At 37.0% G+C, this 22170-nt stretch overlaps 2 protein-coding genes and 2 pseudogenes across 5 annotated transcripts; 2 read left to right on the top strand and 2 right to left on the bottom strand.

Annotated features, from left to right (window-relative positions):
* LOC110425463 (putative disease resistance RPP8-like protein 2) overlaps positions 1–1629 on the top strand; it is a 3494-nt pseudogene extending 1865 nt beyond the window's left edge.
* A 1480-nt stretch (positions 1630–3109) lies between these two features.
* On the bottom strand, positions 3110–7869 carry NEDD1 (Transducin/WD40 repeat-like superfamily protein). The gene is made up of 9 exons (XM_021439623.2): positions 7706–7869; positions 7251–7363; positions 6184–6444; positions 5990–6094; positions 5848–5913; positions 5457–5678; positions 4557–5126; positions 3441–4052; positions 3110–3188 (listed from the first exon to the last, which is right to left on the bottom strand). The coding sequence occupies exons 1-9, from the start codon at positions 7860–7862 to the stop codon at positions 3156–3158; spliced, it is 2139 nt and encodes a 712-aa protein (XP_021295298.2). The 5' UTR covers positions 7863–7869; the 3' UTR covers positions 3110–3155.
* Positions 7870–8926: 1057 nt separating this feature from the next.
* LOC110424918 (serine/threonine-protein phosphatase PP1 isozyme 4-like) lies at positions 8927–12213 on the bottom strand (annotated as a pseudogene). Its single transcript, XR_016351789.1, has 4 exons — positions 11641–12213; positions 10602–11161; positions 10297–10527; positions 8927–9368 (listed from the first exon to the last, which is right to left on the bottom strand). The product of XR_016351789.1 is annotated as a serine/threonine-protein phosphatase PP1 isozyme 4-like (transcript).
* Positions 12214–16659: 4446 nt separating this feature from the next.
* DAR2 (DA1-related protein 2) lies at positions 16660–22142 on the top strand. Of its 3 annotated transcripts, XM_021440500.2 has the most exons (12): positions 16660–17223; positions 17811–17995; positions 18385–18472; positions 18594–18720; positions 18907–19027; positions 19171–19254; positions 19438–19557; positions 19705–19917; positions 19995–20057; positions 20162–20277; positions 20955–21013; positions 21107–22142. In XM_021440500.2, the coding sequence occupies exons 1-12, from the start codon at positions 17166–17168 to the stop codon at positions 21427–21429; spliced, it is 1557 nt and encodes a 518-aa protein (XP_021296175.1). In that variant the 5' UTR covers positions 16660–17165; the 3' UTR covers positions 21430–22142. The 3 variants fall into 3 exon arrangements, with proteins under 3 accessions (XP_021296175.1, XP_021296173.1, XP_021296172.1); XM_021440498.2 differs by having other exon boundaries at positions 16661–17223; positions 17835–17995; positions 20955–22142; XM_021440497.2 differs by having other exon boundaries at positions 16662–17223; positions 20955–22142.
* Positions 22143–22170: the final 28 nt, after the last annotated feature.

The raw sequence follows: 22170 nt of genomic DNA, 5'->3' as shown, positions 1-22170 counted from the left end.
ATATCTTGGTCATTATCCAGAAGATTCAGAGATTTCAAAGAAGGAATTAATTAGACTTTGGATTGCTGAAGGTTTTATTTCTCCATCACCAGAAGGAGGAGAAATGTTGGAGGATGTGGCTGAACAATACCTAGAAAAGCTAACAAACAGATGTTTGGTTCAAGTTAGTAGAAGGGATCATACAAGGGTAGGTGTGAAGACATGTCGTATTCACGATCTTTTAAGAGACTTGTGCGTGTCAAAAGCTAAAATTTCTTTGGAATTGTTCAGCCACCAATGAATGGAAACAAGAATCATTCTCTTCATCTAACTGTGGAGGCACTATCTAAGGCAAGTAGAATCGTTGTTCATCCCGGTAAAAGGTATGTTTCTTTGAAAGGAGAATGTCTGAACTTGCATTCTCTTTTCCTCTTTCAAGATGAGAAATTGGTAAGGCTACACATATCAAAATGCAATCATTTCAGATTCCTAAGAGTGTCGAAACTCTAGAAAAAGGATAGTTCATGGATTATACCAAATCAAATTGGTAATCTGTGTCATTTAAGGTATTTGGGTTTTCAAAGTGATGAAGTGGTCTTGCCACGTTCTTTTTTTTTTTTTTGAAAAATGAGTTTTTATTAATGATAAACTGGAATGTCGTGGGGAGTCTTCAACGTTGAGATTTGGAGATTCCTGTTGGCATGGAAGCTATCATGAGAAGAGCTTGTTCTGAACAATTACAAAAGGAGCAGTTGCTCAAGGAATACTTGGCAGCATCTCAACACGAATAATCTCAAAAACAAACAGAGTTCTGGATAAATCCCTAAACAAAAGTCTAATACTAGTGAAACTCTATCAAAGTGATAAGATGGTATGGATTGAAAAGGTTTCATAAAATAAAAGGGTTTTGCCAAGTAAACACTTTGGAAAATATTGAAACTATGAAGTACATAAGGGTTGAGGATTTGACCAAAAACAATGCATTGCTCAAGTTGACAAATATTCGGAGTTTAGGAATACAGTTTACGAGATCAGGAGATGTGGAGGCTATCCTAAGATCCCCTAGTTTTGGATTAGACAGCCTTCGGTCATTGCACATGGAGTTGGTGAGATCGACTCCATTTCCAGAATAGGAGCAGCTTTCTCAATGCCACCACCTCTCCAAACTATTGTTACGAAGGAGGATAGCAGAAGACCCAGAATCGAGCCACCATGTTTTGAAATTTCTTCCAACAAACATTTGCAAGTTAACCTTGTGCCGCTCGCATAGTAATGAGGATCCAATGCCTGTACTAGAAAAGCTACCTCATTTGAGAATTCTCTGCATTTGAGTCTTTATCATATACAGGCACTACAATATCTTGCTCTGCTAATGGGTTTCCTCAACTTGATTCTCTTGATATCTATAGATCAAATTTAGCAGAGTGGCAAATAGAACAAGGGGCAATGCCATGTCTACGTAGTTTAAATTTGACTGATGTTGCTGGCTTGAAGATGGTTCCAGAAGGGTTGAGGTATACCACTACTCATCAGCAAATGAAATTAGAAGGGATGAACAGATCATTGATAGAGAGGATTCAAGATATAGACGGAAGAAAAGGAGAGGATTTTTATAAAGTGCAGCATGTACTCTCCATCCAAATAATGTAGGAACTGAACTGAATGTCTAATGTTGGCAAACACAGAAAGCATCATCCTTTGCTCAAATGAGTTGTGGTGAGTTTGTTATTTCTACTATAAATCTCTTCTCTTTTCATTTGATTCTACCCTTTTATGAGAGTTCGTTTGTTGTTTTCGTTATTATTTGTTAAATTATCTATTACATTCCTTTAACTATTATTATCTTAAGACAATAAACATGAAAATATTTTATGAGCAATCAGCTCTCAAATGGCTATCTTTCCATGTGATTTGGGCATTAATTTGTTGCAAGGCAGCACCACTGTAATTGTCTTCCTGTTTTCTTTGCGATGTTTTCGTTTATTTTCGCACTGTGAATAAATTGTGACAATCTGTATTCCATGTCTTTTATTTGAATTTGTAGTTGTTCTTTTGTTGTGTGGTTTGTTGTCTTTGTTCATCTTATTTGTATAATCCTATGAATCTCATTGGTGTCCTATCATCTATGTGAACGATGGCTTGTTATTCTTTGAATTCTCCTAGAGCTCAAAGCTCTGTCCTTTGTTCATTCCTCTTCACAAGGACAGGATTCTAATGGTGGAAAATAGTAATTCAAAGGTTGCAATTTCTGGGATTTTTAACCCAAATCCCAAGTTCTCTCGCATTTATTCAACAATATTTTTGTAAATTTGCTGCTTTGAATTTGTTCCACTCTCAATGACACAGCAAGAGGGCTTGGAGAAAGTAGATGCTTGTTAACTCTTTTCTTGTTAGATATAGGGTTCTTAGCTTATCAGATAACATATAGGAACAGTCTCTCCTTTTCTGCTTCTTTAATTATCTAAAATGCTGCTTAAATTATGTTAAATATTTGACGATATTGATAAAAAGGAAAAAAGCATAAGCAGACATTCATGTAAAATTTATGCAATCTATCATGCAAGTTGAAACAGGGAACTCGATGTACAGAGACAACTCTGTTAGAAATTAGAAGCTTCATTTTTCAATCAACTGAGAACCATTTCTATACATGTTTCAAAGACCAATCTCTTAGCCTCATATTTGTTCTGTTTTTTGTGATATTTTACACATTTCTGCACAAACAATTGCTAAAGAAGCAATATTACTTTAACATGAGACAAGCCTACCGATGAAGCATAAATCATAAAAAATGAAACAGTGAGGAGATCAAAAGAGACATTGGCTAACCGAACACAGTAATGCTATTTAGTCGTTGCTCAAAGCAATTGACGAAGCTGCTGATTTTCTTTCCGGAGAGATTGAACCTCTTTCATCAGCTCTGCTTGGTTCTCTAGAATGGAGCTCATCACACGGGACATTTCCATCTGTCAAATGTGCCCACAAATTAGAGCTGAGAATATTCACGCGAAGCCAGAGCAATATGGAAAGAGAAAATAGGCAGATACCTCCTGCATGTTTTCAATATGAAGGTTCCTCATATCTCCATGAATGGATTTCTGAAATGAATCAAGGGTTTTTTCAAGAGTAAGTTGAAATAGCTGAAGAGGAAGGTTACTTCCTTGCTGGGGATCTGGTTAAGGAGCCTTGTGGGGTTGTAATGTTCCTCCCTATCAGAGACAGAATCAATGAACCATCATAAATAAAGAGAACTACGAAATCATAGAAAAACATAAAAATGCTTTTTCATGGATGTCTTCACGATTTCAAATGTAAATGACAGCAGAAAATTTCAAGCAGTGAAACCATCCTGATGACCAAGCAGGAAGATTACTCAAGCTAGACCTCCACTCTAAAAGCAAACTATCATATGAGAAATTAAGATTGAAACCAACAATTATTAACCAAACCAGGCTTCATACATTCATAGCCGGCAGAATTCCCGATTCCACTGCAGCCAATGAATCAGACCTCGACAACAAGCTATTCAACAGCTCTTCTCTGGTTTCAGCTCCTGTTTTCTTTGTTTTTGGAGAAGCCACCAAATGAGATGTTCCATCACTGAAGGCAGATGTAGTACTAATTCTCTCGGCATATGTTGAAAACCTTCGCGGCAGTCCTACAGATGCTAATTTTGGTGAGTCAAGGTTGCCTGCTCCACTAATGCCTTTTGAACCTAGAGACAAAGAAGACATGGAGCTGGAGGAGAAGTGTTCTGGAAATCCCAATGAAGTCTCCTCATTTGAGGAGACATCTTTTGTGCGCAAGTTTTCATAGCTCAGGTTAGAACTTGTTAACGAGCTAATACTTGTCTGACTGAGTGTTGAACACTGATCTTGTCCAGAATAAATAGAGCCTGATGTCAGACCGCCAGAAGCCTGCATCCCAAAACGAGATGGCAGCTGACGTAGGTGGGTAAATTTATCAGATATCTTCTCACCACCCCAAGCTTCAGGAGGAGTGATGGAGGCCTCTTCACTCTTGGAAGATGGCGTAGGCGTAGATCCCAATGCTGTAAAAGATCTTGTGCCATCCTGCACAAATAGTGGTATACTAACATCATTATTTGGAACAAAGTATATCAACTTCACCAGGAAAACCAAATTACGTATCAGTAATAGTTCTACAGCTAAAGAAAGTAGGAGACAATAGAAAATCAAAGTCATGACTATGTAACTGATTAAGAGAAATGAATATTGTCAGAAAGTAGAGCTCACTGCACATAATAACAAGTTGTCAGCAATTTTATATCTAAGAAATCCTCTAAACATGCAAAGCCAATTTGCTAGCATGTAGTAAGACACGGTTGATCTATTGGATTTGTTGACAAACACTCATAATGCTCCAAACATACAACATAATGCACAAATGAACACCACATTCACATTCTATGCAAAAATAAGGACTAACTAGTATACTAACACCAAATTAGAACTTCATTACCACGAAGATTTAAAGTAAAATCCTATTTAGAAAAATCAAAATAAATATGCCATGCAGTGCAGTAATTCTATATAAAAGATGAAAAAGCGTAAAACCTGTCGAGACATTGAACTGGACTTCCAATCAAATATTGGGTGATCACTTGCTCCATCATCCGCAAAAGCAAACCTCCTGCTGGAAGGAAACAGTAGGGAAGAAGGCTTCTTATCAGTGAGTAGATGCTCTTTCTTTGCACCCTCATGATCATCCCACAGCTTATCCAGCGAGGGTGTGATTGGTTGAACATCGACAAGAGGGGAAAACACCTCCATATCATCCTTAAAATTGTACGTAGAACGAGGAGCATGTAATCTTGTCAGTGCTCCACCTGGCCACAGATGGCTTCTATGCGGTGTTTCCTCAGAAGAAGACAGATTGAGTGTGCTTGACACTGATCCACTACTACTAGTTAGAGACGGTACTTCTGCTGGACCTGAACGGCCAGTGATACGAGAACCAGGAATTGCAGTTGATAGTGAAAGGCTTGATGATGTCATAGATGGAAGGGGGTCAGGCATAAGAACTGAATCTTCCACTGCACCTCCCAAAAGAGCAGTCTCAGCAGTGCAAGTACTCTCATTAACAATGGCTGGTTTTGATCTTTGCCAGCATAAACTTGAAACAGCCTGACGGATGCTATAAACATTTAGTATTTTAAATGATTAAAGGAATCAAGTTTCTTAGCTTTCAAATGCAACCTAACAGTAATATTTATCATTATTCTGTCCCATTTATACAAAACTCTTCGAAGTTGGAGCACAAACAAACAAGCAAGCAGTGACAGCCCATGGGACATCACTAAAGTCATTATAGAGCACAGTCTTGTATACATCTAAATCAAGTTTAGATTCTTATGGAAAAAATCGAATTTGGAAGAGAGTGCAAACTACAAGAAATTATTATGGTCTAGGCCTTTTCATATTAAAAAGAAATAAATAGAGGAAAATAGGACCCACCTCTGAACTACTATATGCACGAAGAACAGTAAAAGGTTGTAGTTTTCCCCGAATATCGAAGAATACCACTCTACCATTACTGGTGCCAGCTGCCAATGTCCAACCATCATCTCTAAATGCCAATGAAGAGAAAGGCGCCTCATGAGAAATGAAAGCTGAGGGTCTTCTAGACCCTGAGTCATAAGTGTATAGCTTCTTATCTAACCCAACACTAGCAATTATCTGTCAAAAAGGAAAAAGAAACTTGAAGCATCGGAACATTTAACAAATTTTTGCAAGATGTCTTAACCATGAAAAAGCTTCCTTCATCCCAAACTTCCAAAAGAACTCAGCCTATTCATTAGATTACGCTTGAAAGGAGAAGAAGAGGATAAAAAAGAAGTAATGAGACCTTATCGTTTGATGGTGAGAAGCTAATGCCAGCTGTGGGAGCAGAGTGCTGCTTCAACCAGGAAACCTGTAAAAGACAAATGGAATTAATTATGTGTTTAAAATAGCAAGAACATTAAGAGAGAGAGAGAGAGAGAGAGAACCTTTGGGCTGCGACCAGTGGTATCCCACAAATGGATAGATCCATCATCACCTGCAGTCACCAAAACGTGTCGACTAATCCGCGAATAATCAAGTACCCTCAGTACCTGGTCTTAAAATCCATCAAAAGAAAATTAGCTTGCAAACAAGAATTAGAAAATTAACATAAGCACCTAAATGCAACAAACTAAACAACCTGTTCATTAGGATCTTTCAGTTCAGCAGCCCTTGCTCCAGATGCAAGGTTGTGAAGAATGAGATCCCCACTTAGGCTGATGGAGGCCAAGTGTTCATCTTTGCAGTTGTACATTACACCTGTTATTGTGCTGGTATGACCCCTCAACCATTTAATGCAACGCTTCCTCTGCAAATCCCATATTCTTACAACTTGAGCACTTCCCCCTGAACATATGTATCTGGATCCCTTGTTGCTAAAGCTAATAGCTAAAATAGACTCCTGCAGATATAAGAGAAAGTTTACTAAATAAATTTGACTAAGAAAGCCCACGCCAATAATTGATAAACGTTAAGTGCCTTTAAAACAATTAAGGATTGGCTTAATGTATAACCAATTTTGGGGCATCAAGTCATAAAAACTTGAGGGTTTCAGTTATTCCAATAAAACCATATGGAAAAAAGTGTGTTCCTTTTTTTTTTTTGCATAAAACATGATAGCATCTGATTGAGGAAATAGACATCACTCTGTTGCCATGCAAAGCATGAGTTATCTCAAGCAACCTTGTCCCTCCATGTTATTTAAGCTGTATCCTCCTTTCTTGCTATGTCTTAACATTGATGCTAGAATATAGGGTCCTATATAAAGATAGCCACCAACGTTATTGAAGAGAAACAATGATATTTTGCTCACTATGCTTCTAGACCAAAGACAATAGTATGCGGCACACACATAATAATGATAAAGGACAAACTTACACAAAATGCAAGAACAAGCAACTCTTACACAACTCTCTCATGTTCATAATGGACCCAATTTACTACATGACTCAGTAATCTATTCTGAGCTTCGTTCACAATATTAATTAAGTCATTTATTCATTTGCATTTAAAAATCTTATGGTGTCGATAATATAGTTAGAGACAAAAAAACCAACGTGAAATTTAGCGTACATGATCTACCTGGAAATAAACATTGTATCCCAATCGAAAAATTTATGCTGCAACCTATCAAACTACAAGTACTTCAATAAGATTCAACAGTTTTTGTTTATAGTTAACAATGCATTAAAGCTAGAGGAGGATTACCTCAATGTTATCTCCACTATCTGTCCCAGCAACCGGAACTGTCCCCATACTCTGCCCATTTTTCCGCCATAACGATATCTTCTTATCTTCTCCGGCACTCGCCACCACTAAATCTGCCACAACATCAACCCAGCTGGAATCAATTCAACAAATTTATATATATATATAAAAAAAAAGACAAACTGAAATTCTCTGCATAATTGCTAAATTAATTTAAAATAAAATCTTAAATAAAGTTTAAAAACTTTAAAAATTCACTTAATTGACTTAAAATAAGAACTTATTCAGTTAAATTCAATAAATTATTCATTTCATAATACAAATTTTTTTTAAAAAAAATAAAAGATTAGATAAAAGCCACCACATTTCAGCAACCGAACAGATCGTAGCAACAGAAGCCGAAACAAAAAATCTCTTTTTAAAAATAAAAGAAAAGAGAGAGAGAGAGAGCTTACTAGTGTGGTTCCACTTAACCGAGTTGACAAGGCAACTCGGAGAAGGCGAGTAACTTAAAACGCAAGGATCGTTCGGTTCGAGCTTAATGTCAAAGATCTTCACGGTGTCACCGCCGCTCGCTGCCAGTAACTCCATCGACGGATCCGGTAGATTCATTAAAATCCTATTAATGTAAAAAAAAATCTCAAAAAAACGGAAGAATTTCTTTTTCAGGAAAATTTATCGGGTAGTTAAAATTTAAAAGCGAAATGAGAAATGAGGAAATTAATAAAAATTAATTCGGAAAGTGTTGAGTAAACCCTACGGGAAAAGTAGAAAAAGAAGAGAGGGGAGAGCGAACAAAATTTAAATTGAGTGTAGAAATGATGGAAGTGGGCGCCTTTGTACGCAATTGTAATTATTAGTCCTTTTCCCCTTTTTCTTTTATTTTCGTAATATTTTGTATTATTTCGAATACATTTTAAAGAGAAAATGTAGGCTTTTAATTTTATCCTTTTTTTAAAATATTCTTTTTTTCCCTCTTTTGCATCGTTATGTATATGGATGGATGATAAATTTTTTAAATTTTATAATCATATTTATTATTAAGTGAGATTTTTTTTATATATTTTAATTATATCTTGCATTAAATTATCTTTTAAAAAAATTTATAATATTACAAAATTTTACATAAGATAATTAAGAGAGTACTTTTGAACTCATAATTTACACACTAAATATCGAGAACGGTAAAATTTTTGAGTTGTAAGGTTATTTAAGGGAAAAAGAAGTTCTGACAATCAAATGAGAAAGGAAGAACAGAAGACCTAGAAGCCTATAACAGAGAGCTGTGTGACTCTTGCATGATAAATTTTGCGTTCAATTCCTTAGCTGGGTCTTTGTTGTCAATAGCAAAGCTTCTATCAGACAAAAGAAACCGGCCTTCTAGAATTGGATCAAATCGAAGGATGCAAAAACAATCTGTTTCTTACTCATTCATAGGGAGACCATCCAACACTTGAATCTGTTCTTCAGACCAATAAATATGAAGACATCAAACTTTGGAGACTACCCATTGACACTAACAACCAGACAAAATCAATGGTGCTGAAAGCAATCTCAATCTGCAATGTGCAATGCTGCACTCCAAAGCATTAGCTGTCAACTAAAGGAATTGAGGATGCTATCACTTAAAGCATTTCCCATTGATATACCAGAAGGCAAATCTTCACAACACAATGTGAACAATAGAGACCCTTAATTGCAATTAACCATCTTATAAAATTTGAATGCACCTAGTTTCATCCATACAAACAGCTCAATCAGTGAGTAGTCTGGGAAAAACCAAAAATCTTTAGAAGACGGAGGCGGCCATTTTTTATGATCCAACAACTCAAGCACAAGTATGAGTTGCCAGACCAGATATATCTACACGTGCACCGCAGATTTAACTGCTATAAAGAAAAGATAAACAGTGAGGGGGGAGAAATAAGAATAAAAAGAGAAAAAACACTTCTGGCTTGTGCTACCCTACACAATAGCTATTGCTCAAACCAGACTTGTACATCTTGTTGCCCTACAGACAGTATGCATGAAGCCGTCACTTGCATCTCCTCTAGCTACAGTTCTGAAGCCAGCAATCTTCAGTTTTAACCATTTTTGGGACCTAAATAAAAAGGATATCTGCATTAGAGACAAAGAGAAACAGTAAATCTTACAAAGTAGCACTGATGGTTGGTATGTCATTTACTAAACCAGATGAATAACTAACTGTAAAGAGAAAAAGATCCATTATTCTGAAATTTGGCCTTCTGACAATAACATAACAAAAGCCCCATTACCAATCACCAGTATTCTCACAACAGATAAACGAGGAAGATACTGAAGGAGACAAAAAGGGGCAAGAGGATACTGAGGATGGGAGGCCTGATCACGAAATTAAACCATAGAAAGATAATCATTTCCGTTCTTCTTTATTACCAGCCCTTTTTTACTTTTGAACATTCTCTACTTTCATGTGATCCAGACAACCTTCAGGCTACATCTTAAGAGAGAGCTAGTTATATCTGAGAAGGCATTTTCTTTTGTTCATGAACCTGGATCATCAAATGCAATTATGGGCATTATATGACTGCCTTTACAAATGGAGCTTTATGATAATGCTCATTCTGATAATGACTGCACATTATTTCCACCCAAAAGCCAAAAGGTTACAGTTAAAAATTTTGTATTAATACCAAATCATATTCAGACTGCATTTGACACCCTGAAATGCTGAAAACTTTGAAAAGTAAACCCAGAGGGCAGTAACAACAGTAATCACTAAGGACATTATGTACTCATGGCAGATCTCTGCCATGGTATACCTGTATGACGCAACTACCAGACAATAAGACATACATTAAAAGCATTTGGTCAGCTTAAGTCATTAAATTAATTTATTCCTACAATCACAGCCACATATTCCTGGACCCTAGAGGCTAGAGCAAAGTCATGGAAGTCAATATACTTTATCCGTATGCACTGCTGAGCAGGAACACTGGCAACCCAGGACTCATACAATCATCAATAATAAAAAAGAGGAACAAAATAACAACAGTATTTAGCTGACCTTGGTAAAGACTTGTAAGCCATTATACATTGATAGCTGCAACTATCACATTTTAGTGGACAAGAACTTTGCTTTTTTCTCTGCTGGCTTGAGAATCTGGAAAGAACACATCAGGTTTTCATCGACGCTCATCATTGCACCAGCATTATCAAATTCGCCACAATAGTTAGGTGCTGAAAATATTGTAACAAGTTGCCTATCAGCAAAGAATTCGTAACCATCCTCCACAACCTGCACCAACTTGTCAGCATTAACATAGAACAGCAATAAATAGAAGAGAAGGAAAGTCTAGTGAAGTCAATAACCTGATGCGCACGGCAGACAAGATCTAGATCATGCTTCGTTAAGAATTCTGACACTTTGTCCGCACCAAAAGTGAATGAAACTCCTCTGTCATTCATTCCCCATCCTTTAACATCTCTACCAGGGTCAGACCAGAGCAAATCACACAGCAAACCAGTGTCAGGAACAGCAGTTGGACGAGATAAGCTTCTAATTTGATCCAAGTTTGTCAAGTCAGGGGAAAGACCACCATGCATACACAAATTTTTTGTCATCTATAAGTGCCGCCACAGGAAGGCAGTTAAAACAATCAGTAAAGCTTTTCCAAAGTCTCACATTAAACCGTCGTTTGCATTCGTCATAAAATCCATATATCCGATTAATAGATGCACACCTCATGGTTTCCTCGCAATAGGAAAAAGTTCTCTGATACTTAATCTTATAAGCAAGTAGAAGACATATTGTTTCCAAACTCTGCTTGCCACGATCCACATAATCACCTAGAAATAGATAATTGGCATTCGGAGGAAAACCCCCATACTCGAAGAGCCTCAATAAATCACTATATTGTCCATGTATGTCACTAAAAACAACACAATAACTTTACAATCAGATGAAAAAAACATAATACAGGACAGTGATGGTAGAAAGATAAAAGAGTCCAATATGAAGTCTATCCATGTTTCAGTCCATTGAGTTTCAGCAATCAAACAGTAAAAAAAAACTACAGCAACCCAATAACACCACTCCCCTCCCCCCTCTCTCCGCGAAAAGAAAAGGTAAATTGGGTTTTTAGAAAGAAAGGTTAAATTCACCTCCATCTGGTTCGAAATATCAACTATCGAAACCCCATTTAAATAAAAGAATCTTATTCCGCAAACACTATGTCACTGTTAAAAGAATGCAACCTTTCCTACCCTCCTACAGCCTATTTATCCACATGGGTTTTCCCTAAATACTTATTAAAACCGAACTTTCCTTCAAAACCCACTCTATGTTTCCACATAACAAACTCAAAAAAAAAAAAAGCTCAAGTTTATTATCAAAAAACAAAACTTTAACCCCACAAAACCCAAAAATTTACCGCAAATTTTGATGGGTGCTTCGAGTTCAAGCAAATTGGGCTGTTGAAGGAAGATATCCCTGGAAGCTACACAAAGCTGCTTGATCTCGGTTTCAGATAGTTGCACTTGTTTCCCTGGCCTTGCTGATCGGACTTCTGTCAACCGTCTGATTATATCATCTAGTACCGTGGGGTCCATCATCACCGTTTGCCCTTGTGCCGTCGTCGCCGCCGCCATTAGATCCTCCTCCTTCAGCGGCCCTGATTTAACCAAACCCTAAAAACTAAAAAATGCAAAAAAAAAAAAGGAAAAGACCCCTTTTTTTGTCAGTGGAAGAGGCTTTTGAGGTCCTTTTCTGGGTTCGGAAATGGTATCTTAGAGAAAATAAATTTGAAAAAAAAAAACAATTTGTCTGAGAAAAAGAGTGGGAAAATAAGTGAAAATAAAATAATACTTAAAAAATAATTTATTTTTTCTCCTGAAGAGAGAGAAAGTGTTTAGAATTTTGGGGAAGAAGAAGAAAGGAGACGGCAGCAACTCCTAGGTGACGCAAGGGACCTATAATATCTTTCATCTCTTCTCTTTTCCCAAAGGGCGGGTTCATGAAACGCTGTCGTTTTGGAAAAGGCCTGTCGTGTTTTAGACCGTTTGACGTTCTGACCGGTTCATTGCCAGCCACGTGGGCTTTGGTTCGAGTTTGATTCACCTATTAATCCGATCATGTCCATTTAAATGTTTAATGTATAAATTGTATACATTATTAATAAATCAAATATATTTAACTGTTTAACGTTGAGATCGGTGTATTAACCGGCAGATACCCTTTGGTTCGAGTTTAAAATCACCTATCAATCCGACCATATCCATATATAGAATTTATACACTATAATCAATTAAATATACCGACCATATTCAAAGATTTTGAAACTTGTATCGATTCACATTTCAGAGATGACACTCTCTACCGACAGTCCATTATCTTACTGTTAATTACTGTTACAAAAGAGATTAACACAAGAAAAGAACCAATGAAAGGGCAAAAAGAAGGCAGCCATGCCATTTTTAGAACACCAATTGGTGGTTAGAGCATTAGTGGAGGTGGGTGGAATTTTCTTTCCTTTACTTTGTTTTTTTTTCCCTTGTCGAGCAATGAAAGCTGGCCACTACTTTCAGTCAATGTTAGCACTAATAAGTAATGCCAAAGTGTCGCATTGCTGTCAAAGACAATAATGTAAATTCAGTTTCTGGGTTATTTTCTTTGCATTTCTTGGTATTTAAAATGGATAAACATATGTCTGAGGTTTGACTATCAACCAATGAAATATCATGAAACCCTTTTTGGGTTTGCTAAAGCATATCTCTGCAATTCAGTGCAAAGAATTCCCATAGTGGCAAATTGTTCTTTGAGATTCAAGAAATTCTGCAAACCTGCAACAGAATGATGTGGATGTTCCACTAACAGGAAGGAAAGATGTATTCATCATCTGTTGGGAGACAATACAGCAGATAAGATTATACTTTCCCATTCCTTTTCTTTTTTTATTTTTAAATATGCAAGGAAAATGTTCTTGCCTGGCGGAATCTTGAGGGCTTGATCTGTCCCTGATCTGGGTGAGTTCAAGGAATTCGAAATTGTATCAGCAATGTGGGGATTGGGGAGCATACTACTGACTAAAGCAAATGAGGATTCATTCTTCTCTTTTTTTTCCCTGGAAAATCATGTTCTTTTTCCCTAGTATGCATGCTAGAAATGTCCTGTCCAGGTTGGTACATGCAAGCCTGTGACATTGCTGTATACAAGAACAAAATTTAATGTAAATTAACAAAAGAAAACTCCCTGTTAAAGAATCCCATTGTGTTTTTCTAGTGACAAAACATGGAAAACTCTGTCAAAGGAATATGATTCTACAAGTAATTTAAAGCCACTTAAAATCTAAAAGTTTGTCTAATAATGATTATTCAATGATCAATGACAAATTTTGGGTATAATATGGTAAATAAGTGGAAGTCCAAAAATGAATAGGCATAATTTGTATGCTTCCGAAATACAATAAATTATCTTACTCAGACAACACATTGGATCTAGAGGTCTGGTAATCTGTACTTTTGGGTAGGCTAAAAAATGCTCTGAATTGTGCAAAAGTTCATGATTTCTATGAACAGTCAAAAGGTAGTCTTGGAGAGTCATGTTGGTTGGAAAAGGTGTTTGGGTTTGATTGTCTGTCTCCTTTGAGACATCTTCCCCATGTGTGTATAGAGGACAGAAGTCTTTGAGACAAGATGTGGGTTCAATTATGATGACCATTCAATCAAACAGAAACACTGTCGAGTATGATAACAAGGCATATTCAATAGTCAATCAGCATGCTCTATGTTTTATCGAGATCGAGTGGCATTGATAACACAGCTTGGTACTGTAGCTGTGAGCAGTTGGAGGTATGGACCTTAGCCCCTGGCCTTAAAATGTCTAATTTCTCATCTTCTTGGTATCATATAAAACTACAATGATGAGTTTGGAAGTTCAATTTCTGCTATAAGGATGGTTTCTAAAGTTGACTGTTATTTTTCCTGCTCCCTTTGGTATAAACGTCCCTCTTAAAGACTTGCAATTAGAGACACTGTTCACACTGGGAGAGTGCATGGAATCTGCTGTCATGGATGCTGGTTGAGTTGGGGGTACATTTCAGATATATAGTATCTTGCCTGACACAAAGGGTTTGTTTTTCTGAAGAGCGGATTCTCACCAGTGATGGAGTTTTTCTGATTAGAATTTATGGTATGGAACATGGAGGAAACTGGGCCAAGAACAACAGAACTAAGACAGCAATTATCCAGACGCTTAACAATAACAAGAACAGAATCTTAAACCTTAAAGGCAAATTGGGACCAATATTGAACTACGTAATTAGTCAACCTCTCTAATGGCATTTTCATTTCTCTGATCTCCTCAATATCATGAAAGAACTTTGGTAGTGGGATTAATGCCCTCTGAGATTCAAGAATTGAAACTTGCAACAAAACAACGTGGACGTTCCAATTCCAAAAAGGAAAAATATACCCTTAATTAGTCATCTGTTAAACAGTGAAAGAAGTGGACAAAAGATCAATTCGGTATCCCAATAGCAGGTTATTTCTGGGGGAACCTTCCCATGTTCTTCTCTTTTGTTTTCCTTAATTCTATTTGTGGATGTTCCACACCGTTGGCTCAAACTTTTCTAGGTTTTCTCTTGAATTTTGAAAGGTTACACAGCCATACCCTTTTGGCCACAACCCATGTTCAAGAATCAAACAGTGATATTTCAGGTAGAAAAAAAAAAAGAGTTGAAGCAGTATAGTTTGCAGGTAAATTCATGGTACTAGAACTTCCTGTAACTCAAAATGATAAACTGGTTCAAGTATTGAAGAAATATACCCTTTTGACAGAAACCATTTTTTCCCTTTTCTGCAGTTACTTTTCCCTGGAAAAACAGTTGCTTCTTTGTTAAACATCCTGTTCCGGTTCATGCTGAATTGCTGATGCAAACATGCTTACAAAGTCTGTTCCCGACAATGCTTTCCCTGATTTTGGCCATCTTTCCTAAGATAAATTTAACTGAAAACGAATCTTTTTGGAAGTGTATTCATATCCACAAATGGCGACATCATTAGCCTTTCCAAAGATAAATAAAGAAAAGAAGATCTCCCTGTTTAAAAAAAGATCCTCATTTGTATTTTCCAGATGACCACATGGCAAACTCTGTCAAGGGAATATGATTCTGTAGCAGAAATCTAAAGTACTTCTTGCAGAGTAATACAGCAATGGCTTATTTAAAATGATCCCCAAAAAAAGTTTATTTAGATTGAAAGAAAGGAACTGACTTCCATTTCCCAGAATATTAAAGCAACAATATTTGTTTAAGATAATAAATCTTCCCTTTTCTCCAAAAGCAATGGCTGATAAAATTATGGAACAAGCAAAAGAATATATTCAGGCTGATGTCTTCATCATATGCAGGCCACCATAATCCGAATGAAGTTAAAAAAATATCTTTGATGCTGTTGTACTTTCATCATATGGCCTGATTAAACAAATTACAGAATCATGTCATTACTCACCCAGTTCAAGAATCAGCATTCTGTTAAAAAGTGAAAAATTGATCATGATGTTTTGCTAGATTGTCAAACAAACTCTGGTGTCATGTGCATTGTCTGCTTTGACCCTCATGACTCTTTTTTGGATCCAGAGTCCTTAGTTTCACATCACACCAACAACGTACACGCCAACCTGCAACGTATTGTGACACATTGCATCAATTTACAACGTATTGGTCGTGACATATCATACCAACTTGCGACATATTGTGCGTTTTGATCCCGATGGGCTTCAGGCATGTTGAAAATGGTGTGGAAACTTATACACCCTGTAAAGTATTGTCTGCTTTGACCCTCGATCTGAATTCATGGCTCCCCTCTGCATCCAAAGTCTTGAGTGGCACATAACACCAACCTGCAACCTATCGTTTGCTTTGGTGCTGCTGCTGGACCTGTGCCACCATGCAACAAGTGGAAGTAGAATCTGAATCAATAAAGTACCAGCTAGTAATGGTAAGTAAACAAAGCAAAAAACAGATGCTGAGTTTCTTCGAGTGAATGATTGTTCTGGTTTTTTCTTTTCACAAGGTGATTGCAAGGATCAATGCGAAGTAGGGAACCTGGAAAGCAACCAAGCTGGCACCAACTTCTAGTTTGTCATTTTTACCCCCACCATTTTCGTGGCTACCAAGAGCTCTTATGATTAATACTTTCATGTTTTATTGTTAATTAATCTTAGTTGCCCACTAAAGATAAAAGAAAGAGAAAAGCAATGTGAATGTTTTGATGTAGCTGTCGTTGTTCATAACATTCTCCAACAACTCAAAAGAAAGTATCCAAAAGATCAAAACCCCCCTATCTGACTTTGCAGGAATCAAAACAGAACCCTCCCAAACAGCAAACCCCCTCGAGCAACAATGGCAAACAAGTAAATCAAGAGAATTCCATGGTCATTTCAACCAACATTACCTTTTGTTTTTGTTTTTTCTCAGCAAAAATTCCTTCAAATAATATTCCCACCATGGGGAAAAGAAAGAACAACTGCTGAAAGCACCCGATCTAGAAAGCTATATAAATTCCCTTCTCCAGCTCAGATACATAAAAAGCCTTTTGCTTTCATGGCAGAGCAAATTCTAAACCGTCCACAAAGTTTTAATTTTTTTAATTAAATTTTAATTTTTTAATCTTTGGGTTTTTCTTTCCTTTACTCAAGTATTCCTTCCACTTTCTCAAGCCAAGAATCTCTTCTTCTCTTTGCTTACATTCCCTCCTTCCGATTCTTCTTCCTTCTTTTTATCTTTCCCTCTATCTCTGTCTCCCCTCTTTTAACAATGCTTCTTTCTGTCTCCCTCTTCGCTTTCTCTCCCCCTCCAATTCTTTCTCCTCTTGGTGTCGTTTTCATCCATATATTCCGGCGATTGTTAATAAATATATTCCTTCGCTTCCACCACCATGGCTCCTCCTCCTCCTCCCTCAAATGTCAACCATCTTTCTCACCCTTGCATCTACGGTACGTTCATAGTCTTTTTCTTTTTCTCTGTTTCCCTCTGTTTCAGTTCAAATGTGTTGTAGACTACAATTTTTCTTATAATTCCACTTACCCTTTTTTTTTCTAAGTTTTTTTTTCCGTTTCGTCTCTCTAAAACTGTTTGTTAGAGTAATCCTATCACCTTTTATCGAGTTTCTTTTCATTCTGTTTTCCTCTGTTTCAATAAAAATTGTCCTTTTAACCATTTTTCATGTTTCTATAAATCTGTTTTCTCATTTTGAACCAAATTTGTTTTGATAATGTTTTTTGTTATAGTAGTGGCAATGATCCAGTATGCTCCTCTGCAACAATTTCGTCGAGTTTTTTTGGTTCTTCTGTTTTCCTCTGTTTTACTTCCAACAGTGTACGATAAAATTCTTTCTTTTAATATTACGGTGGCCTTTTTTTTTTCTATAAACACTCCTTTCAAGTATTATTTTTGAATTTATTTTCCTCTGTTCATTGTTTCCTTCTGTTTAAAATGTTTTGATATAGGAATCCAGTGGAGGTTTATTTCATTTTTTTCAGTATACCTTGTTTGTATGTATTGAAGTTTTTATGGAAAGCAGGGGACTTTGCTTCTTCATACGCAGAGAGAAAATCAAGGCTTATGAAATGGCTGGGAAAGCTTTTCAAGACCAGCACAAGTAGTCGCCGAGGAGGCGGTAGTGGCGGCGGTAGCGGAACTGGTGGCTATAACCCACATTATCTAGGGGAAGAAAACATGGTTGTTCGTGCTCCGGCTAGAATGCCGGTAACTTTAAAACTTTATTTTATTTTTTTAACAGAAAAGTTAGTTTTCTAAGTATACGAAGAAAAGATTGGATTAACTTTTCTATGAAAAAAGAGAAAACTTAGTCTTCACATAATATGATGGTTTCTCTTTGTGCCACTATCTTTCTCCATGGATTGCTACTGTTTCCTTTGGCTGAATAGCGGAATCAGGATTGTTATTTTTACTACAGTAAACAGGCTTAAGAAGAAATCCCATCATGTATTTCTTTTCATGAGCTAGTTGCCATGAAAAAAAAAGTTGGCTTAGTCATTTGAATTTGTAAACTTGTCTGATAGAACAATGTGCTCCTGTGTTGCTTACAAGGTTGGGAAACATATTTTGATAGCTTGTTTGGTTTATGTCGTTAGGATGGTCGCCCTAGATTGAGAAAGGAGCAAGAGGAATTAGATCATGCAATGGCACTTTCTTTGTCTGAAGGTTTGGGAAAACCAAGTGGTAAGTTTTTTGCATTGTCCAAACATCTTCACAAGGGTTGATCCTCCACGACCCTCATTAACCTTTACTCCCTTTTTATCTCTTGATCTATGCTTACTGATTCCGGTCTTGATGTTTTCAGGTTATAATGAATGGTGGACCGATGATAATTATGGTGGAGCTTTACCAAGGGCAGCCGATAATGGTAGCATGAATTCATCAACATGTCCTCCTTATGGCACGTTGCAGTATCATCCTGCTGGGAGTAGGTAAGAGTCAGTTTGATCAAAACCATTGTTGGGTTGTACATGGAGTGGTCATAGTCAAGTTCCTTCCAAGCTCTTCATATTGTAGTTGCTGGAGGACTTTGCTAATACCATCTTAAGAAAGAAGAGAAAGTAAAAACAATCATATCTGATTTATTATTCATATATGTTTATGCTTATGACTTGCAGAGTATGTTCTGGCTGCCATTATGACATTGGCTATGGCAATTATTTGGGATGCATGGGAGTATACTTTCATCCTAATTGCTTCCGTTGCCATTCTTGTAATTATCCAATCACTGAGCATGAGGTAGTCTTATTCATCTTTGGTCCCAAGAGTCCAATTTCTTTCTGCTTTCATATTCTCACTGTAACAAGTTGAGCTTTAAATTGTCAAAGTTACAAGAGAAATTAAGCATAATGCTCTAAACTTGGTTTTCCTTGCTATCCAAGTTTTCTTTGTCAGGGAGGGATCCATATCACAAAACTTGCTTCAAAGAGTTGACACATCCCAAATGTGAAGTTTGTCTCCAATTCGTAAGATAACTCTAGCTTCTTTAATTTATCTACATCTTTATTTTTCTGTGAATAAATTTTATTATCAGAATTATCGGTACTTTAAAAATGGTAAAGATGACTTGTGTTTCTTTCTTGATGAAATCATTTGAATTATTAGTACTATAAATACGTTCTTATTTTCCGTCACACACTGAATTTCAGATTCCCACAAATGAAAATAATTTAATAGAGTATAGATGCCATCCTTTTTGGTCCCAAAAGTATTGTCCATCGCATGAGCATGATAACACAGCTCGCTGCTGTAGCTGTGAACGTCTGGAGGTATGGACTTAAGCCATTGCTAGGAATTGTTTGATACTATTGAAACAAAATGTGTGTTAAACTTCCATTTTCTTCTAACAACTGTTGCTGTTGGTTATTGCTGTTTTCTTTCTTTACCCCATTCTCCTTCAAATTTTCCTCCGGAAGTCTTGGAACGTAAGATACTATTCCCTGGAAGATGGACGGAGTCTATGCTTAGAGTGCATGGAATCTGCAATCATGGACACTGGTGATTGCCAGCCTCTTTACCATGCCATCAGAGACTATTACGAAGGAATGAACATGAAATTAGACCAACAAATGCCCATGCTTCTTGTTGAAAGACAAGCACTTAATGAAGCCATTGTTGGAGAGAAAAATGTAAAATATGGACTCTTGCTCTTTGTTGTACGCTTTTGTTTCATGGATCGGCCTTGATTCAGTTTGGTTCTTTCCAGGGATATCATCACATGCCTGAGACAAGGGGTTTGTGTCTCTCTGAAGAGCAGACTGTCACCAGTGTATGTCAACTGCACTAATTGCATGGTTTTGCTTTGTTTATCGAGATAAGTCTGACTGTAGTACGATAATTCACTAAACATTGTCTTCACTTTATTCATTTCAGATACTAAAGAGACCGCGAATTGGAGGCCGCCAACTTATTGGAATGAGAACTCAACCTCAAAAGCTGACGAGGAAATGTGAAGTTACTGCCATTCTTGTTCTTTATGGTCTTCCAAGGTAAACTCTGACATGACATTCTGATGGCATTTCTTCTATTCCCCTTGCACTTTGTTTTGTGGGTCAGGTTCAAATCCCGGCTTTGCTTCTTATTTACTAAAATTATCTTGCATTCTGTGATTATCACACTTCCTGCATTTGAACTTCAAATAAGCAATCAAGTGCATTATAATTCGAAATGACAGGGGCTCCCCATGTTAATATGACTCCTGCACTGTTTTGCTAGTATTTGGCTTCCTGTTCAGAATATGGTTTGAGACGTGAGGGAGTGACTATGATAAATATTGGAATGCATACATATGTCCAGGCAACATGTCTTAAAGAGACATGTGAACAAGAGGCATGAAAAGGACAATTTCCCAAGTTGGTTTTGTATCTAGTTTAATGTTTCCAGCTTGAACAGATATATCTGAAACCACTCCGAGTTCTAGAAGAAAAAGAAATACTTAGTTCAGTACTTTGTGGTCTGAAATGTTCTAGAGTATTCACGATCAATTTCTAGTTAAATGGATTCAATCTTATTCCAAACTTTGAATTTTGATAGAGCAAGTTAATTTGTAGCTGATCTATAGTTTGCAGTTAATCTACTGCATGCTGAACTGAACTTTTCAAGGCTTATTTATTTCTTCTAAAAGTTCAAACAGTAGTTCTTACTTGATATCTTTGCTGGAATGCAGACTGCTAACTGGGGCAATTCTCGCCCATGAATTAATGCATGGCTGGTTACGCCTCAAAGGTAGAGAGGTGTATCAATCCTCAGTCTTGGATAAATTTTCTCAATGCTTCTATAATTTTTTTTGTTTGTTCATTTTCTCCGCGAATAATGCAGGTTTTCGAAATTTAAATCCCGAGGTAGAGGAAGGTATCTGCCAGGTTCTATCATACATGTGGCTGGAATCTGAAGTATTGCCAGGATCAAGTAGCAACAGGGCATCTTCATCAGCAGCAGCTTCTTCATCGTCTTCATCCTCAAAGAAAGGAGGAAAGTCTAACGTAGAAAACAAGCTTGGTGAGTTTTTCATGCACCAAATTGCCAATGATTCTTCCCCCGCCTATGGGGGAGGGTTTAGAGCCGCCAATGCAGCTGTCAATAAATATGGTTTACGTCGTACCTTAGACCACATACGCCTGACAGGGAATTTCCCATTGTAAAACTCTGATCCTGTTACCCTCCTTCCCCCATAGTTGTACCTTGATCAAGAAAAAGAAAAAGAAAGATAAAAAAAAATTCAGTGCTTATGTTACAAGTATTCAGGTCATGACAGAAGATTGAAACAGCTTCTTCTCCCCAAAATTTTCATGGGGTCACCATGACAAACATGCGGTTAAGATGATGTGTCAAGCTCATAATAACTTGTTTGATTGTTTGTTTAATAAGAGAAGTTCTTCTTTTGGTCCCTTACTGTAACCTTCACTGATAACACAAAAAAATCAATAGCTCTGCACTTCCTGGAAAAGAACAGTAACTCTTTGTAAACCTGTAAGTGAGCTGACATAAGGCAGCATGTTACCCAAACACTCCCGGCACAATTGTTGAGAAAACTGCATCCTTATTTTGTTGATAATTCTTCAAGCAAACTAATGGAGGAATGGGGGATGTTAGAAGAATTTGTGGGGAGTTCTGTTCTGACTCCTAATACCTCCCCCCCAAAAAAATCATGATGCCCTTGGAAACAAACGATATTCAACATGCATCCAAGTACACAACAATGATAATCTTCTAAACTTATAAATTTAGGAAATATCAACAAATAATTAGAAGAAAGGTAGAAAGAAAAGCCGGTCCTGACGTCTTCATGAACAGTCTTCGACATCAGGAAGCCAGCTTTGCAAACCATATCCAAGTACAGAGATCAAGGCAGCAACTGCAATTGCAAAGATCACTGATTATAA

The sequence above is a fragment of the Theobroma umbraticum genome, unplaced genomic scaffold (genome assembly GCF_002168275.2).
Source record: "Theobroma umbraticum cultivar Fairchild unplaced genomic scaffold, ASM216827v3 scaffold_81.0, whole genome shotgun sequence".
Lineage (NCBI taxonomy): Eukaryota > Viridiplantae > Streptophyta > Magnoliopsida > Malvales > Malvaceae > Theobroma > Theobroma umbraticum.
Note: the sequence above shows the minus strand (reverse complement) of the source record. Positions and strands in the feature narration are given on the sequence as shown.